This window comes from Lutra lutra, chromosome 16 (genome assembly GCF_902655055.1).
Source record: "Lutra lutra chromosome 16, mLutLut1.2, whole genome shotgun sequence".
NCBI lineage: Eukaryota > Metazoa > Chordata > Mammalia > Carnivora > Mustelidae > Lutra > Lutra lutra.
In genome coordinates this window covers 37,583,821-37,603,582 of record NC_062293.1, presented here as the reverse complement: position 1 = coordinate 37,603,582, position 19,762 = coordinate 37,583,821, and the positions used below count along the sequence as shown (strand labels likewise).

Sequence of the window (19,762 nt, the reverse complement as noted above, 5' to 3'; positions counted from 1 at the left end):
GAATTAGAACGCAGGAAGTGAATAGTGGGGTCGCTCAAGTGACCAGCTGTATCGGTTACTCGGGCTTTTCTCAAAGGGGAAATTTATAGGCGGGACAGCCTGGCTCTTTCTCTCCAGGCCTTGCTGGCAGTATGTCTTTCAAATGATGCCTTGGCAATCCGAAGCTGACATTGCAATCAGAAGTGCTCATTGCCAGGCACTGACACTCTGGGCGCGCTGCAGAGACCCGTGCGGGTTTGATGATGGAGCTGAAGTCTGAAAGGTCAACCTCCGTCTTGCCCCTTGAAGAGCTGAGGCTTCCCTAGTTCTGCTCTCTCCGTCTGGGGTGTGCTCCCCCAGACTCCATGGCATTATCCTCTGGGTCACCTAGAGGCCATCTGAACAGCTGGGGCACAGAGCAGAAGGCTCTGTAGCAGAAATGGCTTCATCTCCCGATCTGCTAACCGGGTCACACCAGCATCTCACCTCCTCTCACTATAGAAACCATTTCCCCCTCAGGTAGGCAACCGAACCATGGTTGCAAATAGCCTGAACTTCGATGGTGACCCAGAGCTCTCCCACCTTATGTGACTCACAGCACGACACCAACACCAATGGTTTTAAATATCCCCCCTTGGTTTCCTCAACTTTCTGTCTTCTAACGCTCCGAGGCTGTCTATAAAGACGGGACATGGTTTAGACCCCAGCAGCAGGCAGCAGCTGTGGGTCTCCGGTCCCAGCTCCGCGTGGCTACTGCTCGAGCTCACACCCTCTGCTACCCAGCGCCATGGAGGTCCCTGCTGCTGGCCTGGCCGTCCTGCTTCTCACTGCGGCACTCTGTTCCCAGACCTCCTCTTCCTTTTGTGAGTCTGTCCTTCCTGCCTCCTTTTGCCCTATCCTTCCACTCCCTGGCCACGGCTTGGACCCCAGTGCCCAAGTCTTGTGCCTGAGCCCCTCTGAGTAGAGAACTTCAGAGAGCTGTCAGAGGCTGTTTCCTGAGGAGGAATGTCTTTCCCATAGTGTTTTAGCCATTCTGTTGTCCATCTCTGGGAGACAGTGGGAGGAAGTCCCATTTTAAGGATGGAAAAATGGATGCCCAACTGGGATCTCGGACAACAGGTGAAACCTGTGGCCAGCTGACTCCCAAGGCTGTGGCCTTTGCTCTCCTTGTGAATTCCAGATGGCACTGCCCCGCGAGAGACAGAAAGGGAGTAGTTTGTTCAGAAAGATGAAGTTGTGGTGGAGAGACACAGAGACCCAATACCAAAATAGAGAGAGAATGGCAAACATGGAAAGAGACACAGAATATAGAAATGTCAAGGAAAAGAAGAAATGCCAGCTTCCTTCTGAGTCTCTTTGTCTGCACATCCCCATGCCTGTGCAGGGCTGTCTCCTTCCAGTTCTTCCTGACCCTTGGGGAGTGGTTGGCTCGCCCAATCTTCTGAAGAGTCACTTAGGATCTTTCTGTCCTGTTTCTCTCAGTTGGTGCTGACACCCCGACCTCCTGCTGCTTCTTCTATGTCTCTCGGCAGATTCCTCGGAAATTTGTGGTCGACTATTATGAGACCAGCAGCCAGTGCTCCAAGCCCGGTGTCATGTAAGGCCCAATCTTCCTGGGGAGGGCAATGGGAGGGCTGAGATGAGTGCCCCCACCCCTTGGAGGACTCAGCCTTCTGAGACCATTGGAGCACAGAACACCAGGGGAGGCCACTGCCATGTCTCTGACCGGGTCTGATGCCTGTGGGGAGCCCTGAAGAATTGCCCCTGTGTTAAGGTGACACAGGAAGTTGGAAGCAGGAAGTTGGCTTTCTGAGTGGACCCCCGTATGAGACCCAGAGGAGGTCATGAACCCCAACATGGAGAGTACATTTTATGAGCCTGTGGACAGGACCTGAGAGATCTGAGGCAGAGAAGGAAGGAGGGGTCACAGTGGGCCTAGGATTCCCCTGCTACATTCCTTAGTGTGTAATCCTTCCATGCCTCTCCACAGTTTCCAAACCAAAAAAGGCCGACAGATCTGTGCCCACCCGAGGGAGGCCTGGGTCCAGGAGTACATCAGCAACATGGAGCTGAATGCCTGAGTGGCCTGGAAGCTACAAGGAAGGTGTGAAGACTGGCACCTGCCCAGGGCAATGACCTTGGAACTCTGGAGGGTACCTCCTCTACGGGTCTCACCCCCCACCCCCTGCCACACTTTGCAGCCCTCTTTTACTTTAATTTTCATTTATGTATCTTATTTAACTTTTGTAACTTATTTCCATTGTTGAATTGTGTGATGTAATAGATATTTTCTCTGACTTCTCATGACATTCTCTTCACCCGCCCCCCTTCAGTTTCTCCTCATATTCACTATATGGATCGCTCAGCAGGATGAGCTCTCTCTTGGAGCAGCTCTATCATAGATCTCAAACAACAAATGCTCACGGGATGGTTGGCCCAGCACTGCGTTTCAAAATATTGAAGGGGGGCGCCTGGGTGGCTCCGTCATTAAAGCGTCTGCCTTTGGCTCAGGTCATGATCCCGGGGTCCTGGGATGGAGCCCCTCATCAGGAGCCAGCTTCTCCCTCTCCCACTTCCCTTGCTTGTGTTCCCTCTCTGGCTATCTCTCTCTCCCTGTCAAATAAATAAAATCCCTTAAAAAAATACTGAAGACTCTTATATAAAAGGTAAAGCAGCCTTTTCCTTCAGATGACTCCATTGATTTTGTCTTCCCAACTGATCAGGACCACAGGCTGAGAGGGATACTGGGAGAAGAGTAGAGACATCTGAAGAGGGGCAGAAACCACCAGAAAGGGACAGAGGGCTAGCACAGGGGTGCCAGACCCTTGCTGGAGATGCTTTCCTAGAAAGCTGAAACTGACACATTGTTTTATCACTAAGTCATAATCGATACGATCTAGGACATCTTTCTCCTTAAATGACTACCGAGATGATGAAACGTACTGTGAATGCGTATTTATGCACACACCTTCATTTTCCTAAGCGAAGCTTTCTTCAGAACAATGGCTAATATTTGTTGAGCGTCTAGCAAATGCTGGGAGCTTGGATGCTTCTGTTAGCAACGGTCTAGCAAACCTGCCTGCGACCTAGCAGAGACTCCCCGTCTACCAGGAGGCCGACGGCCCTGGTCAGCTTCTCAGGTGTTCTGTGCTCTGCTTTCTGGGAGAATGTTCTCCAAAGCCATATCTAAGTTGAGGCTTCGAGGCTGCAGTGGCCAGAGTTAGCAAATTAAAATACAGAATGAATGATGTTTTAGTATAAGTATGTCCCAGGGAATATTTGGGATATACTCATAAAAAATCATTTACTGTGTGTCCGAAATTCAAATTTAACTGGGAATCCTGTCTTTTATCTGGGAATTCCACTTAGGGTGAAGACTTTTATAGAGGCTGGCTATTTCCTGTTGGAGTGGGTACCTAAGGAGTTGCTTTCCAACCTTGAATTCATGTTAGAATCCCTTCTGAAAGTTTTTAGAAACTCCAGTGCCAGGACCTCACCTCCAAAGTTATGCATTTAGTTCGGGTTTAGTTAGGTGGGGACTGGGCGTCAGTAATTTTGAAACTCCCAAGGTGATGAAAAGCACAGGCAGCTTGAAAACCACTGCCGGGTGTCATCAGAGCCTGTTTCGGCCAGCTTTGGGGTTTCAGAGGCAATGCAGCTCCTTTCTTATTCTTAAGACTTCTGAGCTGGTCTTGGTTACTTCCATTGGGTGGTTAATTAGAAGTAGAAAATCTGCTAGCTGTTAGCTAGCTGCCAGCTAACATCACTTCTAGAAGTGGATTCAGAAGGCCTCTCTCTCAGTGCATGAGCGCTGGTGGGGCTGGTCCCCCTGGTTCCCCCTTTCACTGCCACACCCCATCTCCCAGGCCACTGACTGCTGTCCCCACAATGCCCTGCTGAAATGATGCCATGGGCGCTGGGGTCACGGGAATCTGCTCCTTGCTTCTGGTGGCATCCCAGCTGTGATGTAAGTGCGGGACTGCTCATTTTGTACACAAGATAAATGTTTGAAAGGAGGGTATCTGCAGAGAGGGTGGATATGGCTGTTTCTGGACCCCACTTTTTCATCCTTCCTCGTCTCCCATCTTCCCATTTCTGTTCATACTAACATCATCTTGCCGAGGAGAGGTCTGCTTTTCCCGTCTGCAAGCTCTAGGTCACTGCTGTGCAAACCAGCTTGGTGTGCAGGCAGCAAGAAAAAGAGGGCTTCCCCTTTTAAAAAAATTATTTTTATTAACATAAAATGTATTATTTGCCCCAGGGGTATAGGTCTGTGAATCATCAGTCTTACACACTTCACAGCACTCACCGGAGCACATACCCTCCCCAATGTCCATCACCCAACCACCCTCTCCCTCCTTCCCTCCCTCCCCCCAGCAACCCTCAGTTTGTTTCCTGAGATTAAGAGTGTGTTATGGTTTGTCTCCCTCCCAATCCCATCTTGTTTCATTTTTTTCCTTCCCTACTCCCCATGACCCCTAACCCTGCCTCTCAAATTCAAGAGGGCTTAAGGAAACTATTTTTCCCCCTCTCTGCTATCAGACAAGCCAATTTCAAAGTAAGCCCTAATGATTTGTGCAAGAATTAGTCTCCAACATCCTGAATTTTCCTTTTTGATGCAACCTTGCTAGGCAGATGGCCTTAGTAAGAATACAGAACAGGCCAGGGAGGGAACCGACTGTTAGACTAGGAGGAGGCATCCTCACTGACTGGCCTCGGCTTCTACCCTCAGCCGGTTCCGCTCTGTGGGGTGTGGTACTTACGGCACTGCAGTTAGGGATACTTTGAGTTGTAGTACCAGAAAAGCTGACTCAAGTGGACTTAAGGGATAAAGGGAACCTGTTAGCTCACAGAAGTGAAGCTTCGAGAAGTTAATTAGCTTCAAGCAAAGCTTGATCCAAAGCTTTGCATCCTTAGTCCTCAAGTATGATGAAAAACCATGGTTCCTTCTGAATTTCAGATTTCCCTTCAATATGAGAGTTCATCCTAGGACACCCCACTGTAAAGTGAGTCACTTTGCTAGTAGGCACCTTCCAGGATTTACAAATTACCCTCTTGAGACCCCTTCATTGGGCTTCAAGAGGAGGAGAGGTGATGACTTACCTTCACAAAGATGGAGCCCACTAAGTTGGCCTCTCTCTCTCCTCTCTCTCTCTCTCTCTATTACCCTCCCCTGAGAGTTAGCAAATAATATTGTTCATCAGGGAACTATGTAGATAGAGGATCTGAGAGAGACAGAGGATAGAGGATCTGAGAGAGACAGAGAGTGAGACAGACAGACAGATAGACACAGAAAGAGAGAGAGAGGAGGCAAGGGGATAGGGGAGAGAAAGGAGTATTGGGAGGCAGCTGTGTTCCCACTATATGGACTGAGTTTACCACCAGATTCCTAGCATGAAGATAGCTGGATTGAAGAGGATGTACATTTAACATTTCGATAGGAACTGGTTATTGCTCTCTACAAACCTGATCAAAATTCCACTTTTGATACTAAAAAATAGTTTAAAACAAAAAGAAGTATACCTTATCAAAAATTTGCATTTCTCATAAGTATGTTGAATTTCCCTCTCTTGAATTTTACAACAAACAACCTAAGTCTACCTTCCTTATACTTAAAAACATGACCTAGGCCAGGTTTAAGCAAATTTTTCTATAAAGTGTCAGATAGTAAATGTTTTTGGCTTTGTAAACATACAAGCTCGGCTGCAGCTACCAAGTCTGCCATAGGGAAAGCAGCCCCGGACACTATGTAACAGAATGAAACTTTATTTACAGAGACTGTATCATAATGGATTTGTTCTGAGAACTATAGCTTGCAAACCGTGATCTTGGTAATCAGTCTGATAAATAAATTTGGCATTCACAACAGAAGTCTCATTGCATATAGTGACTGATTATTTTTTTCTTCTCTTATGTTAGCCACTGCTGTTGTGGAGCACGGATTCTGGGAAACTAATATCCAGGCAAGATGTCTATTGCTGTATGCACCTTATTAAGAAACGAGTGATAAGTCCTTATTGCTGAAGTCACTGGTTTTTGGTCTTCTGTGTGCATGTAAATCACTTGAGGGTTTGGATCTCCAGATCCAAACCCAAGAAATTCTGTTGCCAGCATTTTAAACAATCATCCCTTGTGGTTCTGGGATGCTCTGAGAAATGCTGGCATAGGCTTACATCTTCGTTATATTATTTATTAGCTGCCTGACCACGGGCAAATTGTTTCACCTTTCTGAGCCAACATTTCCTCTTCTGCCAAATGGAAACCTTGGTGAAATTATTAGGATTGAAAGGACAATGTATAATTTTTAGGAAAATTTGATTCATGAGAAAAGTAAATTTAAATGAATATATGCAAAGAATGAATATAGTTAATGCATGTACACTCTATGCTAGGTACATAGTATTTCATCATCACTGTTTTCTAAGCTAATGCTTTGTGTTTTAGCTCTCAGGAATGTGTAGAGACAGGTATTACCGTCATTTCCTTTCTGCTGACTTCCCCTCTTCAGATTTTCTTACTCTTTGCCCCTTAGCTCACCTCCCCCCCCCACATAATGTTTTCCAACTGGAGATCCTGACTTCATCATAAAAAAAAAAAAAAACCCCATAGAAGCACCCAAAAGACTGGTTTGGTTTTGAGAAATTCCATTATTTCATGCAGCTGAACACAGAAGTGGTAAATAACATTCTATAAATATTTGTTGGTTGATGGTTTTGAGATGATTTCCCCCTAGAAAATGCTAAGCATAAGCACCTACACACTGTGTCAACCACTGTGTGATTGGACGGGCACCGGGGCGTGTTGAAGAGAGAGTTGTAGGAGCTCTCCCTGCAGGCAGTCAAGAGCACGTGGAAATACATTACACAGATGAGTCTAAGGAAGTTTACGTTTACATCCAGAAAGAGGCCCAGAGTGTAGTAGCTTGATAACCGGCACCTAGCACAGGTAGCTTCAGGAGTTGAAGGAACATTCTACCTGGGGCTCAGGTCCCTGCTCCCTCATCTGGCCACAGATGTATCTAGTTTTTTATTGCTTCCAGGCCACTCAGGGATTCAGCTCCACGGTCAATGATGTCCTTGGCTCCAGGACTTGGTAGAGCTGACACAGACTTCATGGCCTCTTTGGTTGGGAAGCTGTGGAGAAGGATGGAATTATAAAAATTGAGGAATCAGCAGGAGAATTCCCGGTCCCACATTACTACCACTGAATCCTCTTTGTCTTGGGAAGCTCAGAGTCTGCCTCCTTCCTCGGGACTGTTTCTCCAACCTCAGACTCCTAGACCTTTTCTCAGTGACTTTTGGGGGGAGGGTCCTCCTCAGGAAATCTCCCCTCTGCCTGGGGCAGCTCTCCCCTGGCTCCCAAGTCCCAGGCCAGGTTAGAGAACCCCCCATGGCCTCTCCTTGTGTCCTGCCACTCGAAGCTCTGGGTTTCCTAGAATGGCTCTCATCCACCTGGGTTGCCTTTGTAGGCTGTTCCCTACACAGAGTCCTGCTGGCTCCATTTTTGCATGTCCTGCCTCTCCCCAGAGATGGGCAAGAGGACCAGCTCTGGCTGCTGGTCTCATAATAGCCATCTACCATGTTGCTAGGGATCTGCCAGGAGGACATAGAAAAAGCAGCAGATCCTTGGAGGCCTTTGTGTACTCCAAGGAAAGGGGCAGCCTGAGCTGGAGTCATTTTTCATCAGCTCCTTCTGCCCAGTGATAGAATTAGAAGAAAGAAGATAGAGATAGCATTGTTAAATAGCAAGAATCTTCTAGCTCTAATTTTTTCCCTAAGCTTTTATCTTGTTCTTTCATTTGGGACATGTTCCTCTGTCTCCTCACTCTGCTTGACTCCGTGTTTCTACATACTGGATGAAACAGCTACCCCTACCAGCTCTGAGGGAGAACCTTGGAGTTCAACTTCACTCCCAACTCTCTGTATCTCTCGAACCCTGGTGATTGTCCAAGCAACCTGTTCTATTTTTGATAGCTCCTGGTTGTCGAGGGTGGGCCAAGACCTGTCAGTGTCCTAAGGGAGAAGATCTCAGTCAGCCTCCAGGTTCAGGCTGGTGGGAAGCCAAGGCCAGGAAACAGGCCTTCCCCGGGGAGAGGGCTTGTGTGTCAGCCGCTGCTTGTGCAGTACCCCTGAGCGGTAGGCTGCTCTCCTGATCTTACAGTTCCCTCGGACCCAGAAATGCACCACAAAAACTGGGGCGCCAGATGTGTGAAAAGGTCCCTTCCCAGAGATACTGCTGCTGTGGAGCACAAGAAAGGGCCTCTGTCCGGGAGAGAATCCCGACAGGCCCTGCAGTCTGGGCACTTCACCAGATTTCCCAGTTCTCTCAGGGCTTTGGGTCTCGGGGACTTGAACCCCATTGGTTTTCAAAGCCAGGTGTCTGGGGCTTGTCTCTCAGGTGCAGTTCTTAACAGTTGGGGTGTCTGTTGTGGGGTAGGGTCCCTTAGCTCCTCAGGGAGAAGCTCCTGACTGAGCATCACAGTGTGCAAGCGGGAGGGAGATGGGGGGAGTTATTGTGAGGCCGTTGCTCTGTCTTCTAACCTACCTCCATGGGGGTGGTGCTCCACTAGTTTTCCAGTCTTTTCCAGAGCAAATTGTTCCCCATGTCACTGTAGACTCGGTGTATCTGGGGGAGGAGTGGAGGTCAGGATTTTCCTATGGCGCCATCTTGGACAGACCACTTCCTCTATCTCAGGCTTTTGCTCTAGTCTTGAGTTTGGTCTCTATTTCCCCTCTGCAGGAAATGCAGCTGATGGAACAGTCTGGTGCTTTTTCCAGTTCTATTGGGGGAAAAGGAGAGATTTTCTTTGTAAATCACCTGTAAGTTGGCACTGGGGTGAATATATTACTCGGTTGATCCCTGGGAAGCTGTTGAAGCTGGATTCTGCCCCTGTTGAAAACCAACTCAGTGTCCCCCTTCCCAAAGTAAGACAAGTCCCCACCCTGCCCTCCAGGTACATAGACTAGAATGCTAAAACTCCTTCAGAAAGAATAGCCACCTTAACAGGTAATGCAGGGCATTTTGAAAAGCCCTTGGGAAGCCCTCTATTTCATTGGGTACCCATAGGACCTTGGCATTGTGGTCTGACCCCACAGAGAGCAGGAAAACAACAGGAAATGGCAGCAGGAGAAGCATGAAAGGCAGCCTGGGAACAGAGAACCATGGTGAGGAGGATAGTGGGGACCCAAGAGGGTGAGCCAGAATGAGATTCGCTCTTGCCAGTCTTCTTCTGGGGTCCCCTATTTTTTTTCAGGTATGCTCTGGACCTTGGGGAGATGGAAACTTAGGGTGATGAGAGAGGAAGTTTTTAAGTACAGTGACTCCTTGTTGACTTGTAAATACAAGAGGGGTCTTGGGTAACCACAAGGCACGGGGTATTTGCAAGAATGGTTCAAGTGCTCAGTTGACTAGGGCTGTTTATGGGGAAGTGGTTTCCCCAGCAAGAGGAGGTGAGATATTGATGTCATCCTGGGACCACACTTAGCTGGGTCCTTCTCATTAGAGCTATGTAGTCATAGTTTCCCCCAGCAGAACCAAAATTTCTTTATGATTCCATAGCTGTTCTTACTAATAGACATGACATGCAATGATGCCATGAGTCCTGGCCAGCATACCAGTTTAAATCGCACCCAGGTGGACAGAGTTGTATTAGCAAAGACTGGGCTTCAGGAGGGACTGAGCGTGCAGGCAGCCTTTCAGACACCGCTCATTCTAGAGATGCATCAAGGACCCAAATGTACAAGGCAGACGGCATAAAGACATGTTGGATATGGGCACTAACACACATAAAGAACTTTAAATTACCTTTGCCTTTGACCTTAATAATCCATGACTAGGAATCTATTTCCTATGTAGATGAATTCAAATATGAAAAAAAAATGACTCTGGCATATTAATAGCAATTTAAACTTACCCAATTTAAATTACTTACAGTAAGAAAATAATGAAAAAAATATGGTATCTTCACTCAAGTTGCTATTTGGGAGGCTTTACAAATAAAGCAATGTCATGGAAAATGTTTATGTTTTGATAAATTAAAAGGAAAACCCAAAATGCAAATTGCCTTATCTTAATCAGGACCCACTCCATGTGTTGGGATGTGGTCAATTTCATATGATATTTTTTCACAGATACTGTTCCCCGAAAGGAAGGGGAATAGAAGAAGTAAGTATGAGGTGTCCTCTGTTATCTATGTCTTTGTCCATCCAACATTAAAGGACTCTCCTATTTTCTTCACTATGGCAAGTTCTGTAATGTTGGTTCATTGTTCTGGGTGTCCGCTTTTTACCCTGTCTCCAGTCTTCTGCTTCAGGGTCCGTGGCGCTTGTGTCCTACTCCACTTGGCATGTCCTGGGGTGGACATGCAACCTCAGTTTTTGGCAGTTGGTTTAACACCATGAAGAGCTTCATGTCTCTTTAGCCTCAAATTTGAGTCATTGTCATTTATAAGGCAACAGGAAGTATACAAGTCAGCGTGTTCCTAAAAATAAAGTAATTCAGGAAGATGGAAGACTAACAGTTTCTAACCCAGAGAGCAAAGGAGATGGAGCATTTATCACCTACAAAGAATTAGTGCTTTTCAGATAGTAGGAAAAAAGTCCACTGGAAAAGGACAAACATATTACAGCGAACGTGTGTTTTGCTGACTGGCATCCCTCCTGGTACCAGAAACCCACATTTCCCTTGGGAAGCCTCTCTTCCCCATAATTCTCAGGCTTTAAGATTATGTGATATTCATCTATCACAGATCCAGGTATGCTCCTTGATTGGCTTAAGCAAATCCATGGAATGCATCCCTAAAGCCACAGTGACTGGTTAGGAATTGGGTTTCTGACTTAGGGGTCAGTCAAATCCAAAAGAACCTAGTGATTTTCTTCAACGGGGACACAGGCTCTCTGCCTGCAGACGGCGAGCAAGGATTCATGTGACTCTGGAAGGTGCCAGCAGCCATCCTGGGGCTCTGGCATGGACTGAAGTCAGGGAAGAAAACAGGACTCGGGGGTTGCCATGGGGCTGCCACATGCAGCCTTCCCTGGAGCCAGTACCCTTCAGCCTTGGGGCCACAAGGCTCAGTTTTTAAAAAAAATTATTTATTTTATATCTTTTCAGTGTAACAGTATTCATTGCTTTTGCACCACACCCAGTGCTCCATGCAATCCGTGCCCTCTACAATACCCACCACCTGGTGCCCCCAACCTCCCACCTCCCACCCCTTCAAAATTCTCAGATCGTTTTTCAGAGTCCATAGTCTCTCATGGTTCACCTCCCCTTCCAATTTCCCTCAACTCCCTTCTCCTCTCCATCTCCCCTTGTCCTCCATGCTATTTGTTATGCTCCACAAATAAGTGAAACCATATGATAATTGACTCTCTCTGCTTGACTTATTTCACTCAGCATAGTCTCTTCCAGTCCCGTCCATGTTGCTACAAGGCTCATTTATTCAAGCATCTCTGAGTTAGGTTAGTTTGTTTGTTTCCGCCTCCCACCCCCGCCACTCCCCCCAAACCACCAGCATCCTGAGAAATGCAGAGACCTGCATCTGGGCGGAGGTAGAGGGTCTGTGAATAGTAACAGCCCCCAACTGAAGCTTGGGATCGGCTGACCTGAAGAAGTAGGAGGAAGTTTGCCAAGGACCTCATTAAATGCAGTGGTATTTAAACTTTGTGTGCATCAGTATTACCTGGAACCTTGTGAAAACAGGTGGCTGGGCTCCACCCCCTAAAAGGAAGAGAAGGGGTGCTTAGGATTTGCATTTTTACTATGTTCCCAGGTGGTACTCATGCTGTCTGGATACTGCCTCTTGAGAACCAAGCTAACATGGTTGGACTGGGTCCTACTGTCTCTTGGTACTAAAAGCCCTGTGCCAAGTGCTAAGTCTGCAACACTGAGGAATTTGATAGGGAAGAGTCTATTGGAATAGGAAAGCTACTTCTTGCATCCATCAGTGAGGTCCTCTAGGAGAGTTTAGACTACTTGGAAATGGCCTTATCTGAAATTGGAAAAGGAAACAACTCATCTTTGCTAAGAAAGGCTTTTCCAACCCGCCCGCTGAGAGCCAGACCTTTGCAGTCTCTAAGGGCTGCAAATGCAGAATTTTCTCCTTGAAGCTAAAGTTAGTGTAAGCAGAGGCAGGGAGATGGGGAACTACACAGGAGAGAAAGCGGGGGGTCTAACTGCACCCCTCACCCTCACTCCCCACCTTCTCCGATGAAATGTTTATCTCTAACAAGGACAGTCAGCTCTGTGTGAAGGTGCAGGGAGGACATGGCTTGGGGAGAGTTATCAGTTATTCATCATTTCCCCTCATTGCCACACCTCTGCAGGGGCGATGCTGACGTAGTGTAGGAGTGGCTGCGGGACTGAGGGCTGTGCTGGGGTGCTCGCATTCCCACCCCCCCAGTAATACGCAAAATATACGGCTGGACAAGTTTTCTGTTCTCTGCTTTTAGATGACGCATGGAATTGATCAGAAGCAGAGAGATGAGAAACCTATCATTAGAAGGGTGTTAATTGCTGAAGAAACCACAAGACCAGCCAGAAATGGCCGTTGATTGCTCAACACCAAAGGCAAAGCCCAGGCTCCTAGCTCACGTGGACAGGAGTGGGCAGCCCCCAGAGAAGGGCTCCTCCCCGTTCATATTCAGAGGAGTCCAGGGAGGACATTCCCCAGGGAGGTCCAGCAGAGAGGCTGACCAAGGGTTTCAGCCATCTCTCGGACTCTGCAGTGCCCCACAAGCTGATTAGCAATGCTTTTGCCATTCTCCCCTTTCCAGCACGGGAGTCCTTGTTCTGTTTACGCTGTTCACAATGCTTGTATTTAGGGAAGGCTGCACCTGGTTAAGCTTCTCCTTTGGCTCTGGGTCACTGGACCTTGAGAAATCATTCACTGTAAATAAGCAGATTTTTTTTTTGGGGGGGGGTCTCAAGAGGCTGGACACCAACAGAGAAGAAATGGTGACCGTTCTATTGCTTCTTTGGGAACAACAACTATTCCTCCCATTCTCCTGGTGGTGTCTACACACTTATCATGGGCGTGGGGGGTAATGGTGTTTGGGGAATGGGGCTCCTCGGAGTGGAAGGGGATTGTAAAATGTTGCCTGAGAGGAGGTGAGTGTGTGTGCGTTTGTGTGTGTGTGTGTGTGTGTGAGAGAGAGAGATATGGAAGTCTCTGGCAAATGACTTGTTTGTCACATTACCCTCTCTATATGAAAGCCATGATGGCATCAAGACTGTTAGGACTGGCCATGGCAAGCTCTATCTTCTGTGTCAACTCAGGATCACTAGAGAGTTATTCCAATGGATGGAGGATCACCCATCAAAGCATAGGATCACATGAGAGAATGATGCATCCTTGTTAAAGACTAAATAAAAGAGAAGTGCAGAAAATAAAAAGGTGGAGTGTCCATTACTAAAAAATAAATAATAATATTCATTTCCTCTAAGAAACCACAGCTAGCTACTTGACATGTATCTTTGCTAAATGTTTGCCCTTGTGAATTTATATGTGTATATATATACACATATAAATTAATATATAAATATATAAAAATAAAAATATATATACTTAATATTAACATATATTTATATATTTTATATTTATAAATATAAATATATAATATATTACATAATATATATTATATATATTTTGGATAAAATATATATATTATATCCAATTTTGGATAAAAATTAGATTATTCTAAGCTGAATGAAATAATCATGGCTCACAAAAATGATATTATATATATAAAATATATATGATATATAATATATATATAATATTATATATATATATAATATATATATATAAATAATATATATATATATATAATATAAATATATATATATATAAATATAAATTATAAATATATAAATATATATAAACCAAAACCAATATATAAACCAAAAGGAACATTATTCTATACATACATATATAAATATATATATATAAATATATATAAACCAAAACCAATATATATAAACCAAAACCAATATATATAAACCAAAAGGAATATTATTCTATACATACATTCTGTATCATGCGAGTAGAGTAGCAATGTCTATATTAGATGTAAGCACATGCAACCTTTGCACATAATATGATGCGTACTTTTCATAGATATGTGCGTGTGTTTTTCTTTTTACTGATTGCAGAATTTTCTATGGACAGGCATCTCAGTCCTCTACTGACTTAGTCCTTTGCTGATGGTTGTTTCCATTAGCTTGCTGTTCACAGACTGTGCTACAAAGAATATCCTTGTGCGTACATATTCCTGTCCTTTAGTAGGGCTGCTGCAAGATACATTCCTAGATGTGGAATCAGGGCACATGCTATCTAGGTCCAATATTACGGGCCTTTTAATGTTTTGCTTCATAGCAGCTTTTAATTACACGCTAAGGAGTTTGAGCAATACAATTCTGCACCAATTTTGGATAAAATAATTAGATTATTCTAAGTTGAATGAAATAATCATAGCTCACAAAAATGAATACGTTCAGTTTTTTCACCAGTCTTTTGAACTTGTCTTCTGCAGAAAGGACTCTGGCTCAGTGTACGTTCCTTATTGTTAAAACTGTGACTGGCAACCCATCTATTAACTAGCTCAGCTTTCACAGTTAACCCAGAAACAGGCTTAGAGTATAAACCTACACGCCCCACATGTGGGCTGGTTGTCTTTTCCTCCTGTAATGTTAGACATTTACTTTGTGGAGCATGGATTCTTCAGAAATAAGGTAAGATATCCCTGTTCCTCTGTACAGAAAAGCACTGAATTTGGAAAGGAGTGGGGAGTCATGCTATTTCCATGGTTCTCAGCTGTCAAGGTGCCTGGGGAACATATGATGAGGTCTGTAGAACTATCAATTCCCAGGTCCACACTTGAAGATTCTGATATGAGCAGGGGCAGAGGAAGAAGAAGCAGACTCCCACTGAGCAAAGAACTCCACGTGGGACTCGATCCCAGGACCCTGAGATCATAACCTGAGCCGAAGAGGAGCTTAACCAACTGAGCCACCCAGACCCCTCTGATATAAGTGTCTTAAACAATCATTGCTTACGATTTGAGAACAGCTGGATGGTGTTTGGGATATAACTTTGCTAGTTTAAGAGTGAGTGTGTAGTTATATCAAAGTCTAGTTTTGGAACACAGTTGTACCATTTACTTGGTGTATGCTCTTGGCCAAGTTGCTTAACCTCTCTGAGCCCTGCTAGAGTTTACTCTTGTATCACATGAGGATATTAGTGGTATTTAAACTGTACTGTTTCACTGTGAGTATCAAATGAACCCTGCTTAAAAAGCACTCAGCCTGGAGTAGGTCTCAAATATGTTAGCAATTGCTATTAAGAACGCTTCATTTATGACCAATATGCACTATGAATACTCTTCTTTTTTTAAAATTTTTTCATTTTTTAAAAGATTTTATTTATTTACTTGACACACAGAGAGACAGATCACAAGTAGGCAGAGAGGCAGGCAGAGAGAGGAGGAAGCAGGCTCCCTGCTGAGCAGAGAGCCTGATGTGGGGCTCGATCCCGGGACCCTGGGATCATGACCAAAGGCAGAGGCTTAACCCACTGAGCCACCCAGGTGCCCTAATACTCTTCTTAATAATATCCATCATCATAGTGAATTTTCCCAAATACGTATGTTACGATTTCCTTTATTAAGTATTCATGATGTCGGTGACCCAGAAATCCCAATTTCCCTCCATTTCACATCTGCCTGTTTTTTGCCCATTATTCCTTTTAACCAGCGATTCTGACTTTCCGCACAAATGAAACCAAACTCAATGCCAGTTTCCTTTTTCAAAAGACCATCTTTATTATTTCTCAGGGCTGAACACAGCACTGAACAGAAACATCCCATACACGTACACCAGTCCGGTGGCTCAGGTGCCACTTCTGCCTAGAATAAACGATGACAGTCACACAGTCATCACCAATCACAGTGCAAGTGAGGGGAGCAGGGGAGGGCGGTGAGGAAGGTATCTTGGGGTCTCTCGGAGCACACGGTCCCAGAGAGTGACATTGAACATAAATAACAAAAATTAAATAGTATAAATAAATTGGAATTTAAGTTAGAAAGAGTCCCAGAGTATGGCTGTTTGGCAACAACCAGCCCGCAGGAGAGGTAGCTGTGGAGGTTGTAGGGATGTTCCCAAGGCTCAGACCTTTGCTCCCCAGGCAGCCCACTGAGGTCACTGGGTTCTCAAAGCTTCCGGGACACTCAGGCATTCAGCTCTAGGTCGGTCATGTACTCCTGGACCCAGGCCTCAGTGGGGTCGGCACAGAGCTGGCGGCCTTTTCTGGTCTGGAAACTGCGGAGAGGGGTGGAAGGATTATTTACTGAGGAATCCAGCAGCGGAACTCTGGGCCCGCTGTAGCCCCTCACCCCACTCTCTGCCCTGGACCTTCTGCCCATCTCGGTCTAGAGACCTCCTCTCACCATCTCACCACCATCACCTCCTCCCAAGGGATCCTGCTGCCACCTCCTTTCTCCCTCCCTCCCCTCTGGGCTGGGCCAACCCTCCCTGACTTCGCAAGCCCCTGGCCAGGTCAGGTCACACCTCAGAGACCTGGGTCCTACATGCCATTCCAGGATGGCGCCCCTGGCCAGTCTGTGCCCTCGGGTGCTGCCCCAACTCCAGACCCTCCCCATCTCCCCCAGAGGCAGGCAGGAAGACTGGCACTTACATAACACCAGGCTTGGAGCATTGGCTGCTGGTCTCAAAATAGTCGACTATGAACTTGCGTGTAATCTGCTTGGAGACGTAGGAGAAGCAGCAGGCGGTTGGGGTGTCCGCACCAACTGGAGGAGAGAGAATGAGCCTGAGTCACAGTTCAGAAGGAAACGTCAGATCTGAGATTGGATCTCTGAAAGGATGAGGAAGACTCAGAGGAAGCCAGCATTGCTCTGGGTACGGGCTGGCAGACAGGGTCGCTGGAAAGTGCTGGGTGTCTTTGCCTAGAAGTGTTCCTGTCTCTGTTCTGGTTTCTGTCTGTGTCCTTCTTTGTCCTTGACTCTTCGTCATGGGCAGACTTTCTTGATGTGATGCAAACATCCAAGCAGACTGTTCTTTTTTCCTCTCTCTCTGGAAGTTTTGTCTGGCTCAAGGAGTCATGCATGCCCCAGCAAAAGAGAAACCTTGGACATCTTTCTTATGACATCCAAGGGACAGAGCCCTGGGGAGACCTCTGGGGAGTGAGGGAAGGATGACCCCACCGAGAGGCCACCAGGCTTGGATCTTGCCTCTTACAAACTCATTTCCTTAGGGTCCCTATTTTGCCACCTGTAAAATGGAACTCCAACTCCCCTACCTCCCCCTAGCTCTCAGATCTGGGGACTGGGGCAGCTAAGACTCCTTTATAACATGAAAGTAAAAGTCTTGAAGAGAAATGCCACAGTTTTCAAGCCCTTTGAGAAGCTCCCTTTTTTCTCTTGGGGGCTCCCAAGGCTGGGAGACAGAAAGAGGAGTGGTCCGACTATGGGGACAGGGAGTGGAGACAGTTGTGACAACAACAGAGACTCACATGGTGCAGAGAAGACCTGGCTGCAGAGGGCCATGGTGCAGAGGAGGACGGCGAGGGCAGCCCCGGGAACCTTCATGTTGCTCAGCAGGGTATGGCGTGTGGGCTCGTTTGTCCGCGGGGTGGGCCTGGGCACTGGCTGCTGCCTCCGTCCTTCTGGAGTGTGAGCAGATCTCCCCTGCTCTTTATAGCGGCCCTGGTGGAAGGGGAAATGGAATCTGGGGGTGTGGAGGGAAATTTTTAAGCACAGTGGTGTCACGCTGAGTATTGCACAACTCAGGGTCCTAGGGGACCACAGGGGTTCAGGATATCCAAGAATAGCTTCTCTGAGCTCTAAGTTTCAGCCCGAAACTCATGACTTGTTCTGGTTTCTTGTGAGGAAATGGTTTCCCCCGTGAGCAGAAGGAGAGGGCTATGTGTTGACCCAAGGCTATTCTTAGGCAGGCTCTTCCCATAAGAACTGATCTATACGTGAGCTCGCCAGCCCTGTCCTTCCCACAGAGCTGAGACTTCTGTGCTTCCTCCACTGCAGGACAGGGAGTGGGGTGATGCAGAGGGTGCCACGTACCTGCCTCGGATGCAAGGCACTGACCTAGGGAATTCTGGCCGGGGGACCTGGAAGCATGAGATCACATCTCCATTTCTCGTCCTGTCGTCAGACAGTCACCGGGTGACTAGAGGCTCTGGGTTAACATTGGATGAGGATCAGAAAGCACAGGAGATGTGGGTGTTCAGATGTCAGGAGCCTAAAAATATTTATACCCTGTAGCCTAGAAAAGGCATTTCTAGGAACGAGTTCTAAAGAAACAAACCCGAACACAGAGGCATCTTTAACATAAAGACACCTGGGGCACCTGGGTGTCTCAGTGGGTTAAAGCCTCTGCCTTCGGCTCAGGTCATGATCCCAGGGTCCTGGGATCGAGCCCCACATCAGGCTCTCTGCTCAGCAGGGAACCTGCTTCCTCCTCTCTCTCTCTCTGCCTGCCTCTCTGCCTACTTGTGATCTCTGTCTGTCAAATAAATAACTAAATAAAATCTTAAAAAAACCCATAAAGACATCTGATGCAGCATCACTCATGATTCTAAAACAAGAAAACCCAAATTCTCCTCTATTAGGGAAGGATAAAGTAAACGCTGGATTGCTCGCTTCATTCATTAAACTGAGTGAAGTGAAAAGGCGTAAATATATCATAATATCACTTATAAAAAGATAAGATGAAAAATTGTGCAAGATGAAGAATTATACAAATATGTGTATGTATGTGTAGCCACACATGTATGACAAATACTATAACCATGTATATATATGGGATATAGATGTAAACACTAGGAATGGGAAAAATAAAAAGCATTGGGAATAAATGTCACAAAGACCAACAATAGCTATATTTGTGTCTATGGTCTATGGATAATTAATTTTTTTGTTTTCCCCTTTTTCTAGATTTTTTTTTCCTAAAGTGAGAATGTATTACTTTCCTGGTCAGCCTACCAATTTATGAACCCATTTTGTTCTAAAACATTTACAGTATTACCATTTGTAAAGTTGTTAGTTTGAAAGAAATTTTTGATATACTGAAATTTCTGTCCAATGGTCTTTATTAACATGAAGTTTTGATTTCCATTTCTCTGAACTCTTTTAAGAACCTGTGTGATATTTACATAAATAATGACAAATTCAAAGCATATTTTTTGATATTTGTTTTCATATTCTTTTCCAGTCATAATTTCAGTGGTGTGAAAAGGTCTCCTTTTCAGGAAAATAGACATGTTTTTTTCTTTTCTATCTTTTGTTATTCTATTATTACATAATTAATAAACCTAATGCACAGTTGGCCTTTGTCCTCTAGATGCTCTCAGCTGATAGGAGCAGGTAGAGTATATAAACAGGCAACTATAGCATTTAGCAGAAAGTGCCAAGATTCCTAGGAGAAAAATTAATGGAAGTTCACAGCACCAGGAGGAGGGAGAAATGACCTCCCTCAGGACAGTCTGGGGAAGACATCACAGAAAGGAAGGAACTTTGCTTGGGTCTTGGAAGGTACACAGGATTCAAGCACATATAAATGGGTGTGGGGAGGGTAGCAGTAAGAGGTCCAGCTGGTACAATCACAGGTGTGGACTTGCCAGTTCAGAGGGAGGAGCAAGAAGTTTAGTGTAGCTGTACCGTGGCGGAGCCACCAGGGACAAGGAAACTAGATTGGGGTCAAATCAGGAGGGTTTTGAAGTCCCCCAGAAGGGGCTAGAACAATGGTGAGAGTA

General features: G+C 45.9%; 2 protein-coding genes across 3 annotated transcripts; one reads left to right on the top strand and one right to left on the bottom strand.

Annotated features, from left to right (window-relative positions):
* The first annotated feature begins 654 nt into the window (after positions 1-654).
* On the top strand, positions 655-12,230 carry LOC125087956 (C-C motif chemokine 3-like). Of its 2 annotated transcripts, XM_047708808.1 has the most exons (5): positions 655-842; positions 1,462-1,576; positions 1,970-2,085; positions 6,862-6,866; positions 12,219-12,230. In XM_047708808.1, the coding sequence occupies exons 1-3, from the start codon at positions 767-769 to the stop codon at positions 2,058-2,060; spliced, it is 282 nt and encodes a 93-aa protein (XP_047564764.1). In that variant the 5' UTR covers positions 655-766; the 3' UTR covers positions 2,061-2,085; positions 6,862-6,866; positions 12,219-12,230. The 2 variants fall into 2 exon arrangements, with proteins under 2 accessions (XP_047564764.1, XP_047564763.1); XM_047708807.1 differs by lacking the exons at positions 6,862-6,866; positions 12,219-12,230 and having other exon boundaries at positions 1,970-2,090.
* Positions 12,231-15,788: 3,558 nt separating this feature from the next.
* On the bottom strand, positions 15,789-17,692 carry LOC125087955 (C-C motif chemokine 3). The gene is made up of 3 exons (XM_047708806.1): positions 17,507-17,692; positions 16,670-16,784; positions 15,789-16,293 (listed from the first exon to the last, which is right to left on the bottom strand). Exons 1-3 carry the CDS (start codon positions 17,580-17,582, stop codon positions 16,203-16,205), a joined length of 282 nt encoding a protein of 93 aa, XP_047564762.1. The 5' UTR covers positions 17,583-17,692; the 3' UTR covers positions 15,789-16,202.
* Between the last annotated feature and the right edge of the window lie 2,070 nt (positions 17,693-19,762).